Here is a 13,343-nt window from a genome sequence, read left to right as displayed (position 1 = left end):
AAAATCCTACTTTATATCTTCTTATCACTCAGACTTGACTTGTCAAATATCAAAGCACATTCACTCTCCCTGCCTGAACACCGCTCCGCGGAGCTCCGACAGGATCGCTACACCGAATTCTCGACTGCTTCACATTTGGAAACTTAGAATGACTACCTTGAGAGACTCCTTCCCTTGGAAGGCATTCCCAATCTCGGAACCAGTGGCACGTTTTCAACTTGTCACGTTGATAAATGTCGTTAACCAGACACGTTGTCATTAAACGTGTTTACATTGGCTCTTAGAACTCTTCGAGCCTATATTGAGTTTTCGGATGACATGGAACATTGTCGTCTTTAGAACCAATGAGGTTCTAATCCGAATCCAGTTAAAAAAACTCGTATACACTGCTCCGTATGTCTCCAGAATAACTACGAGATACCAAGCGTGAAGTTTAAATTCATCTAATTCCCCTGCAAAGGACGTGCATCTTTGCCGCCTAGCGATAATTGGACCACTTTTGACCCCTGCATTGCGATCCCGAACTACGACGAGTGCCGTCTCATCCGGGCTTGATGACCAGATGCAGAACTGCGCCCGTGTTCAATTACTTTGTCTCTCGAGATCTACCGGTAGCATGGTTTTCGCATGCTATCTGACCCCCGTTCTTCACAATAGCACTACTGTTTCTTACTATGTGTATTTACCGCTCTTTGGAGCCTCCCTGCAGTATGGCAAGCTTATGTTTGAGGCTTATGCTTGTTCGAGTCCTTGAAAAATTTAAGTTTCGTCCCGTCCTTGACAGTACTCTGAGGAGATGTGGCTTGAGTACATGTTGCGATAACGCTTTGTTCTTGCTTGTGTTTTGAAACTATCACTGACTATTGTAGCCATGGTCACCTTCTCTTTGTATCGCATGTGATATAATAGATGGGTTCTCGAGAGAAAAGAAAGTTCGTATGCACTCTTCTCCATATTTCAATGTGGCCGAGCGTAGTTGGGGCTTAGTTGACAGCCGAGGCCAACGAATGAAACACGACAAAGCCCCAATAGGAAGTAAGGTATAGCCCAGCCCTGTAGGGCACGTTGCCAATGCTTCGATGCAATAGGCAGAAATCCCATCAACAGGGTATATATAGTACGAACGGACAATCTTGTTAAAGTTCAGAACAAACTTCACGATTATTGGTGTCTAATACGAATGGGAGAGGCAAATGGCTTCATTTTCGCGCAACCCAGTCTCCGAGAGATCCCGAATTACCATGCAGCGCCCACGGGACCAGAGACATTGTATTCACAGTAGAATCTTGCCTCGGAGTTGGTGTGATGGATATTGTAGGTCTTGCTACCCTCAGGAGGCATAGTTCACGGCTTGTGGCTCAGGTATAAAGAGACGAAGCTCCCGCCGACATTTTCAAATTGAAACAACAGCAAGCACTCAATCACTCAACCACTCAATACTCCAACCCTTCTCTACTTATCTCATCACCAAGATCTTCTGATCACCACTCCAAACCGCAACAATGAAGTTCACCGCCATTGCTCTCACTCTTCTCACTCTCGGCAGCACGTGAGTAGAATACTCGTTGGTGATGATTACAACCTGACGTCTATTAGTGCGACTGCCAAAATTCACCACAACTGTGGCTGCAACGTTCGCGGCCGGTACCACGTCGAGCTGAGCCGAGCTGCCTGCGCTCTCTGGGGTGCCACTCAGCCCCATACCTGGTTCGGTAAGGAAATCTTTCATCCGATCATCCGGTTCATAACTAACAGTTTCAATAGATGGCTATTCCGTGAGTTGAATATTTTCCACCTAGGAAATCCCCTTCTTACTAACCACATTCTTCACAGTGCATTGACAAGGGCATCGGCCGTGGCATTGATGGCCAGCCGTTTGAGAACACCTGCCAGGAGGCCTGGGATGTCAACTTCGGTGGAAACCGAAATGATGTCCGCGGCAACTGCTGGCACTAAATGCCGGGTGGAATACATTCCATCTGGTCAGCTAATTTCATTTTGATCATCTCTTGTTTCGGTCCTCATTCGAGGATGTAGTCTTTTCCTTTCTTTTGGCTTATGCCTGTTTAGTATCTAAATCTGCGTCACTGGTTTATGCTAGCTGACTACGCGCTTCGGATATCGAGATTTAGTTATGTTTTAGTGTTTTATATATAAGACTGTTGTCGAACTTGCTGCTGCACAAGTGAGTGACTGTGGCCCCCGGACTAAGAAAAATAGCCGTAAGACACGGCTCGTGAACATTGATAACTCTGTGGCACCAATCTTATTTCTGGCCGAGATATCTCGTTCCATTTTACCGAAACTGGTAGTATTTTTAGCTTAAGGGCTACGTATCTGTTGTTGTAAATCATCTCTTGGCTGCGTCTTCTTAAGCTTGTCCACGCTCAGCATCCCTCCAACCCAAGCATATAACCCCTGCACTTCTATATCAAGAACCACCATGCATTTCATTCACGCACCTTGCTACAGGGGAAATTACGCATGCCCGGTATATTTTCGGGCAGATACTTTGAAACTGGTTATATTTAAAAGATGTCAAGTATCATTTCAGCTGTATTACTAGTGCGGAGGGATTCCAAAATACTACAGCTTCTTTTTCACAACCAACACTGCTCCTGACACTGCGCCCTTGACCATCTCCTTTCCCTTCTCCACACCAGCTTCATGCAACAGCTGTTCAATCTCGTTTCGAAGAATTTTCACCAGATCCTTGTCAGTCCCGACAAGGTCAGGGTGAGCCTGATGCCATCGCACCTGAGCACTTCCACTCGCCATCAACTTCTCGAACGTGTCCAGATCCGCCACGGACTCGCCCACATGGAAGTCCTCGCCACTGTCCCACTCCTTGCGGATGAAAGCGCTCTCATCAAATGCCTCCACCGGCTCCGGCAAGGTCCAAGGGAGTAGGATGCCGCGGTAGCGATTGCGGGGGAGCAAGTTCCCAGCCACGTAGTAGGGCATCAGAGGACCCTCTTGGTGCTTTTCAATAGCAGCTTGGATGGCGGCGGAGTTGGGCATGGAGGGATGTGCGCGAATCTCGCCAGAAGTCCAGAGCACGACGGTGCCGCCGGGCTTGAGAACACGAGCTGCCGCGGGCCAGAAACCCGCCATGTCAAACCAATGGGCGGCGTTGGAAGAAGTGATGAGGTCGACGCTGGAATCCTCAACGCCTCCAAGTTCTTCAGCAGTAGCACGCTCGTAGCGGATTGGTTCAGAAGTCGATGTGACGCCGCCGAGAGAGCGAGCAGTAGCAATCATGCCTTCGGAAGGGTCGAGTCCAATTACAGAAGTAAATTGCGGACCAAGAGCACGAGCGGCGAGGCCGGGACCACAGCCAACATCGACCAGCCTGTCAAGTTGACCGCCCGTAGAGGTATGCTGTTCCAGGACGAACTTGTACAGGTTTGGGTGGTAGTCGCGACGGACTTCGGAATAGGCGCTTCCTTGCGCGCTGTTGTAGGAGCTGAATGTCTTTTCTGTCGTCGACAGCGCTGGTGCGGGTTTAGGGTGGGACATGGTGAATTAAGTGGCGTGTTGTTGCACCAGGAAGTTGACGGTTGTTTCGTTGCCGTCTTTTGTATTTGAACTGGAATAAAGAACCGGAATTTCAAGAGGGAGCAAGTGGTTATCTCATCAATTTAAAGAAATCAAAAGATGATGAGGTTATGACTTATGCTGCCCTCTTAACTTCAGCTTACGCTCCGTTTTCTCCGATTGAGTAAAGCAACCAATAGCAGCTTCCCGTGGCCAGATCACGCTATGCCCGTTACAGGGGAAGAGTGCGAATCCCGGCCGGACTTTGGTGTCCACTCCGGATCCCGGATTATCGGCGTGCGGGGGCTGCGTCTAAACTGGCAACATTATTGGTGGTGAACCGACCAAAGGATCGAAGGCTTGCCGTGATTCCGGCGTGGAAGATATCTGTCTTCTCCGGTCAAGGCCATAGATCGGAAGCGGACTTTCCTCACTTTCCACCTGGGCAACCCAACTGAAGCTTGAGTAATCGGTAATCCCTCGACAGGAGCACACCGGATGCTCAACCCCGGCCGATCGGGATTGTCATGGGGTATTATGGCGTCGTCAGCAAAGGCTGTGAACGCTGTCGCCGGCGGAAGGTCAAGGCATGTTGCAATACCTTTCATCTTACAAGGCACTAATCCACTGACTACCTGGTGTTGGCAGTGCGACCAGCGGAAGCCCGCATGCTTGAAATGCCAGAAATCAAAGATTCAATGTCCAGGCTACCGGGACCTAGATCAAGTCTTGTTTCGGAACGAGTCTGAACGAATTATTCGGAAAGCTCGCCAATTGGACCAGCCACAACCGGCACTGGGCCAAGAGGTCATTGCTACTTCCAGCCATCCGCCAAAGAATGGACTCGCTACTGCTTGCGAGGCCCCTCCAACTTCTCTCCCACTCGGAATATCATACCCCCCTTCTCAGCCGGTTAATAACCTGGGTGCCAGTTTCTTCTTTACTAAATACACCTTTAATGAAGTCCCCTTCTGTGGAGATTACCATGACTGGCTCACTCAATCGTACTTCAACGATGGGTCTGTCCTCCAAGCAGCCATCGAGGCGGTTGGCATGGCTGGAATATCCAACGTGTCCTACGCCCCCTATGTCGCCTCCAAAGCTAAAGAGCAGTACTGTAAGGCTGTGACCGCTGTCAACCTAGCTTTGGGGGATCCAGTCCAAGCGGCGGCGGATTCGACGCTGATGGCAGTTATTTTACTGGGGCTATTTGAGGTATCCCGAACCACTTGCTGCTTTAATGACGATTTTCCTTACATTCATATAGACTGTTAATTTTGAGACGTCAGATCGCTATGATTACTGGGCCGCCCATGTCAAAGGAGCCACGGCCTTGCTCGCGCTACGAGGTCAGGAGCAGTTCACCCGGAAGCGTGGAGGCCTGCTTTACATCCTGATCCGCTCTCAAATAGTGAGTCTTGTTATGACTTCCCCCCTTGCTCACCAGGAATCACGGCTTACATGTGGTATAGATTTCGGCCTGCACACAACAACACATGCCCGTCCCTCAGGCCCTAGTCCAAGCAACCCGGGATTTCCAAACCAGCATCATTCGCCAACAATGGCAGCGCAGCAATGTCGCAAGTCGCGGTTCCGTCTGTCAAATATCTTTCCGAATAGTAAACCTCGGAGCAGTCTTTGCGAACGGCGAGATCACCGATCTCGACGTCATACGCGACATGGCATTGGAAATCGATCGTGACCTTGAAGCCTGGCGAGAGGGTGCGCCCTCAGGTTGGGCGTATGCTCGAATAGATGCCTCTGAAGCTGCTCCCGGTACCTTCTTTGACACACATATTCATGTGTATCCTAGTCTCTGGATTGCAGAGGCTTGGAATAACTGGCGAGCCCTCCGGATAGTGGTGAACAAAATCATCCATCAATGCGAGGCCTGTTCAGATGCGCCCCGCGATGCTCGACAGTCCGCTCCCCTCTCCATTATCCAGGAGTTATCTACCGACATGTGTATTTCCATTTCTAGTTTTATGGGCACTCCACGTGGGTCTTTAGGCTCCTCGATTGTACCCAGGCGGCTAATCATGCTTCATAGGCATCCTGTCCCTTATCCGACCACTTTTTGTCGTGGCTCTGGAGGAGTTGAATACACGCAGCATTCGTGGCTTTGCCGTGGAGCAGTTGCGAAGTATTGGCGAGTCGGTAGGAATTCGGCAGGCTGGTCTGCTGGCTACAACCATTTCGAAAACCCTTGACGAATCGCCAAGAAATTGTGTCCCCCTGCCCAATCTGTTTACCATTCCGTTGATACCTTTCTTTTAATTACAGAGAGAAACATGCTAGATTCATCTGTATTTTTCTTCTCATTTCAGGAAGGGGTAAATATACGTGTTATGTTATTATCCTTGGCCAATACCGGGAACAACTTCAGCGCGGCGTATTTTTCGCATCGAAAATTGGAATGTGCCGTGTCACATTCTGGGATCTTCGGAAGACGCCCGGAACAGCTTCCAGACCGGCTGTTAGGAGCCCGGTCTGGACAACGGTCTCGGCCCTGCGGATCTCGGGCCCGGAAGCTGCCGAAGGCCTCCCATTTTCATCTCTAGGATCGGTCCCCGGCCCTTCGTTAGATAGGAAATCAAGAGCTTTCATCATGATCCTCACCGTATCTACTTAGTGTGACATGCCGACTACTCACATGTGACTTTGTAAGTGTCTTGTGTGGCAAATTGTGCCCTTATCTATATCAAATCTCCCTATTTCGTTCTCATTCCCATTTTCCTTGGCCGGGACTGTGTACATTTTCTTGGTGGCAAATCGCTCACACCATCACGCCCGGCAGAGATACAATCCAGCGCGTCGGATGGCGGAAGGGACACCAAGACAGTCCTTGCATAGAATTCATCTGCCAATTCAGCATTCCCCATGCATCCCTTCCCGTTCCGCGTACTTTGCGGGCTGCCAGATGTCGCGTGAGGTCACACGCAACAAGCTCATTGCAATATCCACGCACCACGCGTGCTACGCCGTACGTACGCCGCGCCGTACTAAGACATGTCATCTTATTTTCATGCCGCCAGATCCACATCTCCAGAAGTATTGAAGCCCCACACACCAGCTATTGGGCAATCGACCCAACCATTGCGCAGTAGTTCGAGCTATCGATCAATAGTGGCATATCTTTTGTAGTGGCGCTCGCCCTTGTGGCGCTAGCTGCCCAGCTAACTGCGGAATGCCCAGGCACATCGTATTTAGCTCAGGGGTTGGTTCCGCGCCTGGGTCAAGAAGAATTGTCACTTATATCCACTGGCGTTCTTCCGTCCTCGACCGTTTGCACATTTAGCTTGTCCAAGGCAACATCGATCACGATTCAAGTAAGCGGGGTTTGGAACCACTTAGCCATCCATCATGTCTATTACTCCTCCACTGGAGCTGGATGCCCCGGCCACCACTCAAAGGCAAATCTTGGTCACTGGCGGCGCTGGGTTCATCGGCTCGCATCTGGTTGATCATCTTCTGGCAGAAGGCGGCTGGCGGGTTGCCGTGGTCGACAACTTTGACGACTTTTATGACCCCAACATCAAACGCTCAAACCTCGCCGCGCACCACTTCAACCCAAACTTCACATTATACGAAATCGACATACGCGACCGCGACGCCCTGCGCGATGTCTTTGCCGAGAACAACTTCACCGCAATTGTGCATCTTGCTTCGCGGGCAGGTGTACGGCCGTCATTGGAGAAGCCGGCCGCGTACGTCGAAACCAACCTGGGCGGCACGCTGAACATGCTCGACTGCGCAAAGGAATTCGGCGTGAAGCAATTCGTCTTCGGGTCTTCGTCGAGCGTCTACGGCTTGAATACCAAGGTCCCCTTCGCGGAAGGCGATGACACCCAGAAGCCCATTTCGCCTTATGCGGTATCTAAGACGGCATCCGAACTGATGTGCCACACGTATTCTCATCTCTACGACATCCGATGCGTGTGTCTTCGTTTCTTCACCGTCTATGGCGCACGGCAGCGTCCAGACCTGGCGATTCACAAATTCGCAAAGCTGATTCACAGCGGGAAGCCGATTCCTGTATTCGGCGACGGCACAACGCGCCGCGATTACACCTACGTGGACGACATCATCCAAGGAGTCCGCGCGGCGGTGGACTTTCGGGGATCTGACTACGAGACCTTCAACCTGGGCGAGTCGCAGACGATAGAGCTTCGAGAGTTGATTGAGCTGCTCGAGGAAAGCCTCGGCCGGAAAGCGCTCATCGATCGGCGCGAGTCACAACCCGGCGACGTGCCAATTACGTTTGCGGACATTTCAAAGGCGAAGAAGTTGTTGGGATACCACCCCAAGACCAAGATCGACCATGGGATTCCAAAGTTTGTCCAATGGTTCCTCCATCAGAACCAGCTTGTCAAGAACTAGAGGGAAGGAATTAGACTTATTAATTAGTTACGAAGCTCGACTAGAACACAATATTTACTTTTAATTATAAGGCACATCTTGCCATGGTGCTGACTGGCACAAATGATCTAGCAGAGTCTCTAGTCATTGTGGTAGCATTGGATAGAAAATGCTTGAATTGTGGATAAAACTGTTTTTTTTTTGACCTTGCGCCGGCAACTTGCTCGACTTGAGGGAGCAGACAGAAGTTTGATTAAATCTAGCAGAGTCGAATGTTGAGTTGTTAAGGGCTATCCAAAGGGGTAACTCATACAAGGCACCACTGCAATTAGGCTGCAATCAGGCTACAATCGAATGAGCATGAAATAAATTTGTGTGCGTTATCAATTCATATTATACATGTTCTACAGTTTAGATTGGTCCCTTGCCGTCCCGAAAAACCTCGTCCCACCAGTGCGGCCCCTCGTCTGGTTTCTCGTCCGGATATCGACATATAGTGTTGAAGTTGCCCTCAATCATAGGTTCCAAAACCGTGTGGAAGAACACCCGCGGCTTTCTTCGCACGCTGTCCAACGGTGGCGCCCAGTACGTGATCTCGCCACCCTCAGTTTGCACAGTTCCCAACGGAGCCAGTTCCCTTGGCGTCAGGCTGCGAGTAACAAGCTCTCGCAGGTACGGAAAGATCCAGATTTTATCCCACAACAAAATACGTCGCTCTTTCAGATTGTCGACGTGAGCGTTGTGATGCAGCATCACGGGAACGGATTCGGTAAAGAAGTCGGCCCAGAGGGGCATCTCACCCCAGTCCGGATTCTCCGTCACGTTCGCCAGTGGGTTTTGAGTGGCCTTGACATCATCTGGAAGACCCTTGAGCCGGACAGGAGAGATCTGTCGTTCTGCCGACTGCGCCGCAATCTCGGTTTGGTTGTTTAGTTTGATAAACACCCCGTCATCGTGGGCCCTTGAGGTAGGGATGGACAGCTCCTGATAATAGTCCGGCCCGACATGGTACTCGTAGGTCTGGTGCGTCATCGCCAGGACCTCATCATTTGCTGAATTTTGCTTCCTCATCCACTGCCGCCAAACCTCCTGCTCACCAAACATCTCTCCCACCAGGCCTTGCTCGCTTCGCACTTTCATGCCCGTGCCGATATAGGTGTCCAGTATGGATTGGGCACGGCGAAACATGCGTCTCATGTCACCTGCCGGGCCCATGTAGCTACCTCCGTTGATGAACCGGGGTCGAAAGTCGTGCTCGCGGGTTTCATTCTTGTCAGTCTCAGGGCCGTACAGGTCGGCTCTGAGCGGACTCTCTGGGAGAAGGTGGCAGCGTAGGTTTTGGCCGGACGAGATGTCTGGGTAGCACTTTTTCTCACATGCTGTGACGATGGTCTGCCGCATCGGCATAGGCGAGTTGCCGCGCCACTGCTCGCGCAACCGGGCATTGGCTCTCGCAATGCTCCTATGAAAGCGCGCGATGAGAACATCGGGAGGTAATTGGAACCAGACATCAGAGCCATCGGAAACAAGAACGAGGTCATCCTCGTCGAGCTTTTCGTCAGGGTGGGCGTCTGGGTGCAGGGCGGCATCGAGATATCTCACCATCCCCACTGTCTTAATAAGGCTTTTGCCATGCTCCCATTTCGATACGGAGTGGTAATCCAGGCCCCAGTTGATGATGATGGGGCGTGGGTAGCCAAGAGCAATAGCGGTCAGGATGAACTTGCAGATTTCCGGGTTTGGGTCGGTAGCGGGCACAATCACGACGAGACGGCGGTTTTTGGCCTCTGGCGGAGCTTGCACGTCTGAGGTCGGCTGCGTCGGTGGCCCAGACAACGTCGTATGAGCTGGGTGAATCGGGACGGACTGGCCATCTGGGGCGTCTGTGGAATTCTGAGAGAAGCTGTCGGAGTATTCCCTGGCGTTGAAGAAGAAACAGAAGCAAATGAAGAATAGCGCAATGAGGCCGAACCACCTCTGCGGGTGTCGGGAGGGTCCCACGGAGTCTAGTCCCTCGCGAATCGACATTTTCTTATTTTGGAGTCTGCTCCGGAGTAGTTCAGATTCGGTCGGGGGTGACGAGTTTTGGTTCTCCGAGGACCCGGTATCCCTTTATATGTACGTGTTGAACTAGTAAATCATAATAGGGGAGAGGTACACCAAATGCCACCAAAATTCAGTGGCAGCAAGAGTCTCATGATTCTGAGACTACCAAGAGCGACATTAGATAGCTTGAAGCCACAGTTTTCCTTGTGTCAGTCGGCATCCAATACCATGTGGGTCCCGGCACAGAATTGCCAGTGCTAGCTCATGTACAATCTCGGGGTCGAGGCACTTGCAGATCGCGAGATAACCCTATTGGTCAGTCTTGGTATGTTACTGGTTTATAATTTGCCGCTTTTTTAAGTTGAGGTATCTTAGTTAGTAATATTACTCTAACTTCTATCTGCCTTTGAAGATAAATAAGTTACTAATATAAAATAGAAAAATATACTTTTATTTATTTTTTTATATGAAATTAGATTTAAAAAATTAAATAATATTAGCTAGAATAAAATATAGCTGTGAGAGCTGCGAAAACTATTAAAGAAGATTCAGAACAAGCTGTAAGTTATTTAGATCCGGTTTCTAGACTGAAGGTTGACAGGCGAAGGGGGTTTTTTTTTGAAGGGGGGGAGGGGCGGGGTCGGGGGCGGTTATTATACATCAGGGTTATCTTACTTTAATTCACTTCGTTGACCAGCCCAATGGTTAATGGCACATCAGTACGAATTCTTGTGTATTTCTACAAACACAGGGGTAAATTGCAAGCCAACATCCGTTTCAGCCTCCCTTGTGCGTCTTGCCTACTTAAGTTAGCACGTACGGCTAGTACGTATGGAGGCTGCGCCCATTTGAAGGGATAATGCATAGAAAGAAGGGAGTGTGTGTCAATTTTGTTTTAGACAAAAATGCTAAATCACCAAACAAAAGACGCCACGGCTCGTAAAGGGGCTGGCCATTACTCAGGGGGAACTAACGAGGCTTAAAGGGTGTTCCCATCCGTAGTAACTGAGTGCTTTGATCGGGATTTCGGGACCCACCACGAATAGCACACACTCGGCCTTGTCCCGTGGCAGGAGTCACAAAATCTGGCGCAAAGAAAATAGCATTGGACCTGCCAGCTAAACAAATGCAGACGCAGGGAGTACTTGCGATCTAAGCCTATGACGCTACGCCGCAGCTTGGGGTTGCTGTCGCAGGCTTTGCTCGGTGGCCAAGGTACACATATCGTGCGACGTACACATTTTGCGCCCAAATTCTTATTAAGTGCCAGGTGCCGGAATGCAAGTACAGATGGAGAATGCAAACGCTGGATCTTGGCATCCCTGAACGCCAGATTCGGCAGGGTGAGTAATCTGTAATGCATTTCCGGGGCAGGATAGCTGTGGCTACGCCGAGGATAGCTTTAGAGGCAGCGGCCAAGATAACCGATGGATAGGTAAAAATAGGTAGGCCAGACCAGCGGCATCTAGTGCGTTGACGCCTTCCCATGGTGCAACGGCAGCATGCGCTGTCTGGCCCTTGAACTGGATGTTGGACTTATGATTTGCCAACTTCGGCATATAGACATCGCCCGTAAAGCCTTTGCATTCGCTCGCAGGGCTGGGCCTGGACACTGGCCTTCTGGTTAATGTCCCACAGCGGCGATTTTTCCCCATCAATTGTTTGCTGGATACTTTCTATGATCAAATCTTGATCATAATGGGTTTCTTGGCCATCTTTGACCTGTCTCAAATTTGCGTCATTTTGATTGATTGCTCGACGATGAATCTCGACGAATATGTTTTTTGTCGGTCCACGACGTTGTGGCGTTGTCACTCAATCGTGCAGATCGACACAATATTCAGATACGGGCGCTGGATGTCTTGTAATTACGGAGACCAAATTTACGAGCTAGAGAATCTTCAAGAGATGAAGCCATATTGTCACGACAGTTTTACTCAGCATCGGCTGGACCAATTCGGTGGCACCGAGCCGGCCGCACCGAACGAACCGGGTGAGGAATCGGTCATGTCATGATTTTATGCCGTTTTTATCGTTGAAACTAGCCCGGCTGATTTCTCAATGCTGCTGTTACTGGATACATGTCCAATCAAAGATGGAACTCCGCTTGTTATGTTCTTCTACGCACTTAATTGAATCCTTGATTACTGGTAGGGCCCAACCGAGGACACAACAGAACACGAAGGATGATAGAGTCGCACCTATATATAAGTGAAATAGAAATGTGATAGTGATGATGTATCCGATTTATAAAGATCTATGATCATCATCCGCCGTGGTAGGTTGATGAATATAATACAAAGTATTCTGGTTCTAAGGGATCTGGATTAGGGTGTAAATTACTCAGATCATGGGTACCGATGGGTATTTTACGCCCTAATCTAGATATATGTACCTGGTGTTTGCCACCTTAGCTCTGAGTTTGTTCTTATGAGTCAATTTCCATACACCTTGGCGCTCTGTGGTTGGATGCTCACTAGTAGTTCCCAGTGCGTCCGATTCTTCTTCAAGCTGTTGCAGAACTTTGAGTTTGCCCAGATTTCTCCCCCTTCCAAATAAATATGAAAGGCACCACGGACATCAGTGCACTGAGCCCGGCCAAAAGGCCACATGCTCCAGCAATACCGAAATTCGAAAACATGGGGGTAACGGCGAGTGGGAGAACCGTAGCTAGTAACGAGCGCGAACAGCTTGATGCGGCGTGGGCAGAAGCTGCGAGGACTCCGTAAGCGTCGGTCAAATCATTACTAGTCGCGAATCAGTGGCCCAGTCAACATCAAGGGAAATAAGATCTTGGACACGTACAGCAGGGCAATAAAAATGCACATGAAGCCCATGCCAAACGGAACACCTGCCATCATGGGTACTGCAAATGGAATATCTTTACGAGCAGACCGGCCCAGCCAAAAGAGGGAGATGACGAAAATCGGACCTCCGACACATACAAGTGGTGGGCGATAAGACTCTTGATTCTGAGACTGAGGGCGCTGGCCGCTTTTAGGGCCTCCTCGCTCCCCGGCTCAATCTCGGCTCAGTGGTGCCTCAGCCCGCCTCAGCGGTGCCTCAGCCGCCTCAGCCCGCGCAGCCCTCATCAGCTTTCTGCTCACCCTTTCCCCTGAGCAGTCCCCTCCTCGCTCTTGCAATGATCCTTACCCCTGAGGCATGGGCACATTGCGTTGCCTTGTCTAACTCGCAGCAATCTGTAGCTTTCTCACGTCCATGTGGTGCCTTTCCCCTTTCCATTCGCTCCCAGGCTTCTCTTTGGTATTTAGACTCGAATTCCTCCACAAAGATGCTAAACTTCCTTTCCCTATCTATTCACTCCCAGACCTCGCTGTAGTATTAAGACTCGAATCCCTTCACAAAAACTCCAACTTATACGATACTTCTATTACTATGTT

At 50.1% G+C, this 13,343-nt stretch overlaps 6 protein-coding genes across 6 annotated transcripts; 3 read left to right on the top strand and 3 right to left on the bottom strand.

Annotated features, from left to right (window-relative positions):
- Positions 1-1,594: 1,594 nt before the first annotated feature.
- BGZ61DRAFT_358778 (uncharacterized protein) lies at positions 1,595-1,956 on the top strand (the record flags this gene model as incomplete). The annotated part of the gene is made up of 3 exons (XM_046241000.1): positions 1,595-1,712; positions 1,765-1,775; positions 1,834-1,956. Coding segments are annotated over 3 exons (252 nt in total), but the record flags the coding sequence as incomplete, so codon positions are not given.
- A 588-nt stretch (positions 1,957-2,544) lies between these two features.
- On the bottom strand, positions 2,545-3,643 carry BGZ61DRAFT_456514 (S-adenosyl-L-methionine-dependent methyltransferase). The gene has a single exon (XM_046246528.1). It carries the CDS (start codon positions 3,517-3,519, stop codon positions 2,587-2,589), a length of 933 nt encoding a protein of 310 aa, XP_046101114.1. The 5' UTR covers positions 3,520-3,643; the 3' UTR covers positions 2,545-2,586.
- Positions 3,644-3,878: 235 nt separating this feature from the next.
- On the top strand, positions 3,879-6,145 carry BGZ61DRAFT_456511 (uncharacterized protein). The gene is given in 7 exon segments (XM_046246527.1): positions 3,879-4,124; positions 4,186-4,752; positions 4,805-4,948; positions 5,010-5,536; positions 5,554-5,555; positions 5,591-6,103; positions 6,123-6,145. The coding sequence occupies 6 exon segments, from the start codon at positions 4,065-4,067 to the stop codon at positions 5,812-5,814; spliced, it is 1,524 nt and encodes a 507-aa protein (XP_046101113.1). The 5' UTR covers positions 3,879-4,064; the 3' UTR covers positions 5,815-6,103; positions 6,123-6,145.
- Positions 6,146-6,732: 587 nt separating this feature from the next.
- Positions 6,733-8,152, top strand: BGZ61DRAFT_456509 (NAD-dependent epimerase/dehydratase family protein). The gene has a single exon (XM_046246526.1). The coding sequence runs from the start codon at positions 6,901-6,903 to the stop codon at positions 7,915-7,917; it is 1,017 nt and encodes a 338-aa protein (XP_046101112.1). The 5' UTR covers positions 6,733-6,900; the 3' UTR covers positions 7,918-8,152.
- Positions 7,988-10,074, bottom strand: BGZ61DRAFT_456505 (uncharacterized protein). The gene is given in 5 exon segments (XM_046246525.1): positions 7,988-8,019; positions 8,130-8,133; positions 8,155-8,221; positions 8,238-9,945; positions 10,012-10,074. The coding sequence occupies 1 exon segment, from the start codon at positions 9,922-9,924 to the stop codon at positions 8,308-8,310; it is 1,617 nt and encodes a 538-aa protein (XP_046101111.1). The 5' UTR covers positions 9,925-9,945; positions 10,012-10,074; the 3' UTR covers positions 7,988-8,019; positions 8,130-8,133; positions 8,155-8,221; positions 8,238-8,307.
- Positions 10,075-12,199: 2,125 nt separating this feature from the next.
- Positions 12,200-12,881, bottom strand: BGZ61DRAFT_66113 (uncharacterized protein). Its single transcript, XM_046256962.1, has 3 exons — positions 12,748-12,881; positions 12,420-12,689; positions 12,200-12,369 (listed from the first exon to the last, which is right to left on the bottom strand). The coding sequence occupies exons 1-2, from the start codon at positions 12,801-12,803 to the stop codon at positions 12,449-12,451; spliced, it is 297 nt and encodes a 98-aa protein (XP_046101110.1). The 5' UTR covers positions 12,804-12,881; the 3' UTR covers positions 12,200-12,369; positions 12,420-12,448.
- Positions 12,882-13,343: the final 462 nt, after the last annotated feature.

The sequence above is a fragment of the Ilyonectria robusta genome (assembly GCF_021365365.1).
Source record: "Ilyonectria robusta strain PMI_751 chromosome Unknown BGZ61scaffold_17, whole genome shotgun sequence".
Taxonomy (NCBI): Eukaryota; Fungi; Ascomycota; class Sordariomycetes; order Hypocreales; family Nectriaceae; genus Ilyonectria; species Ilyonectria robusta.
The sequence above is the reverse complement of the archived record's forward strand: the minus strand, read 5'-3'. Positions and strand labels throughout refer to the sequence as shown.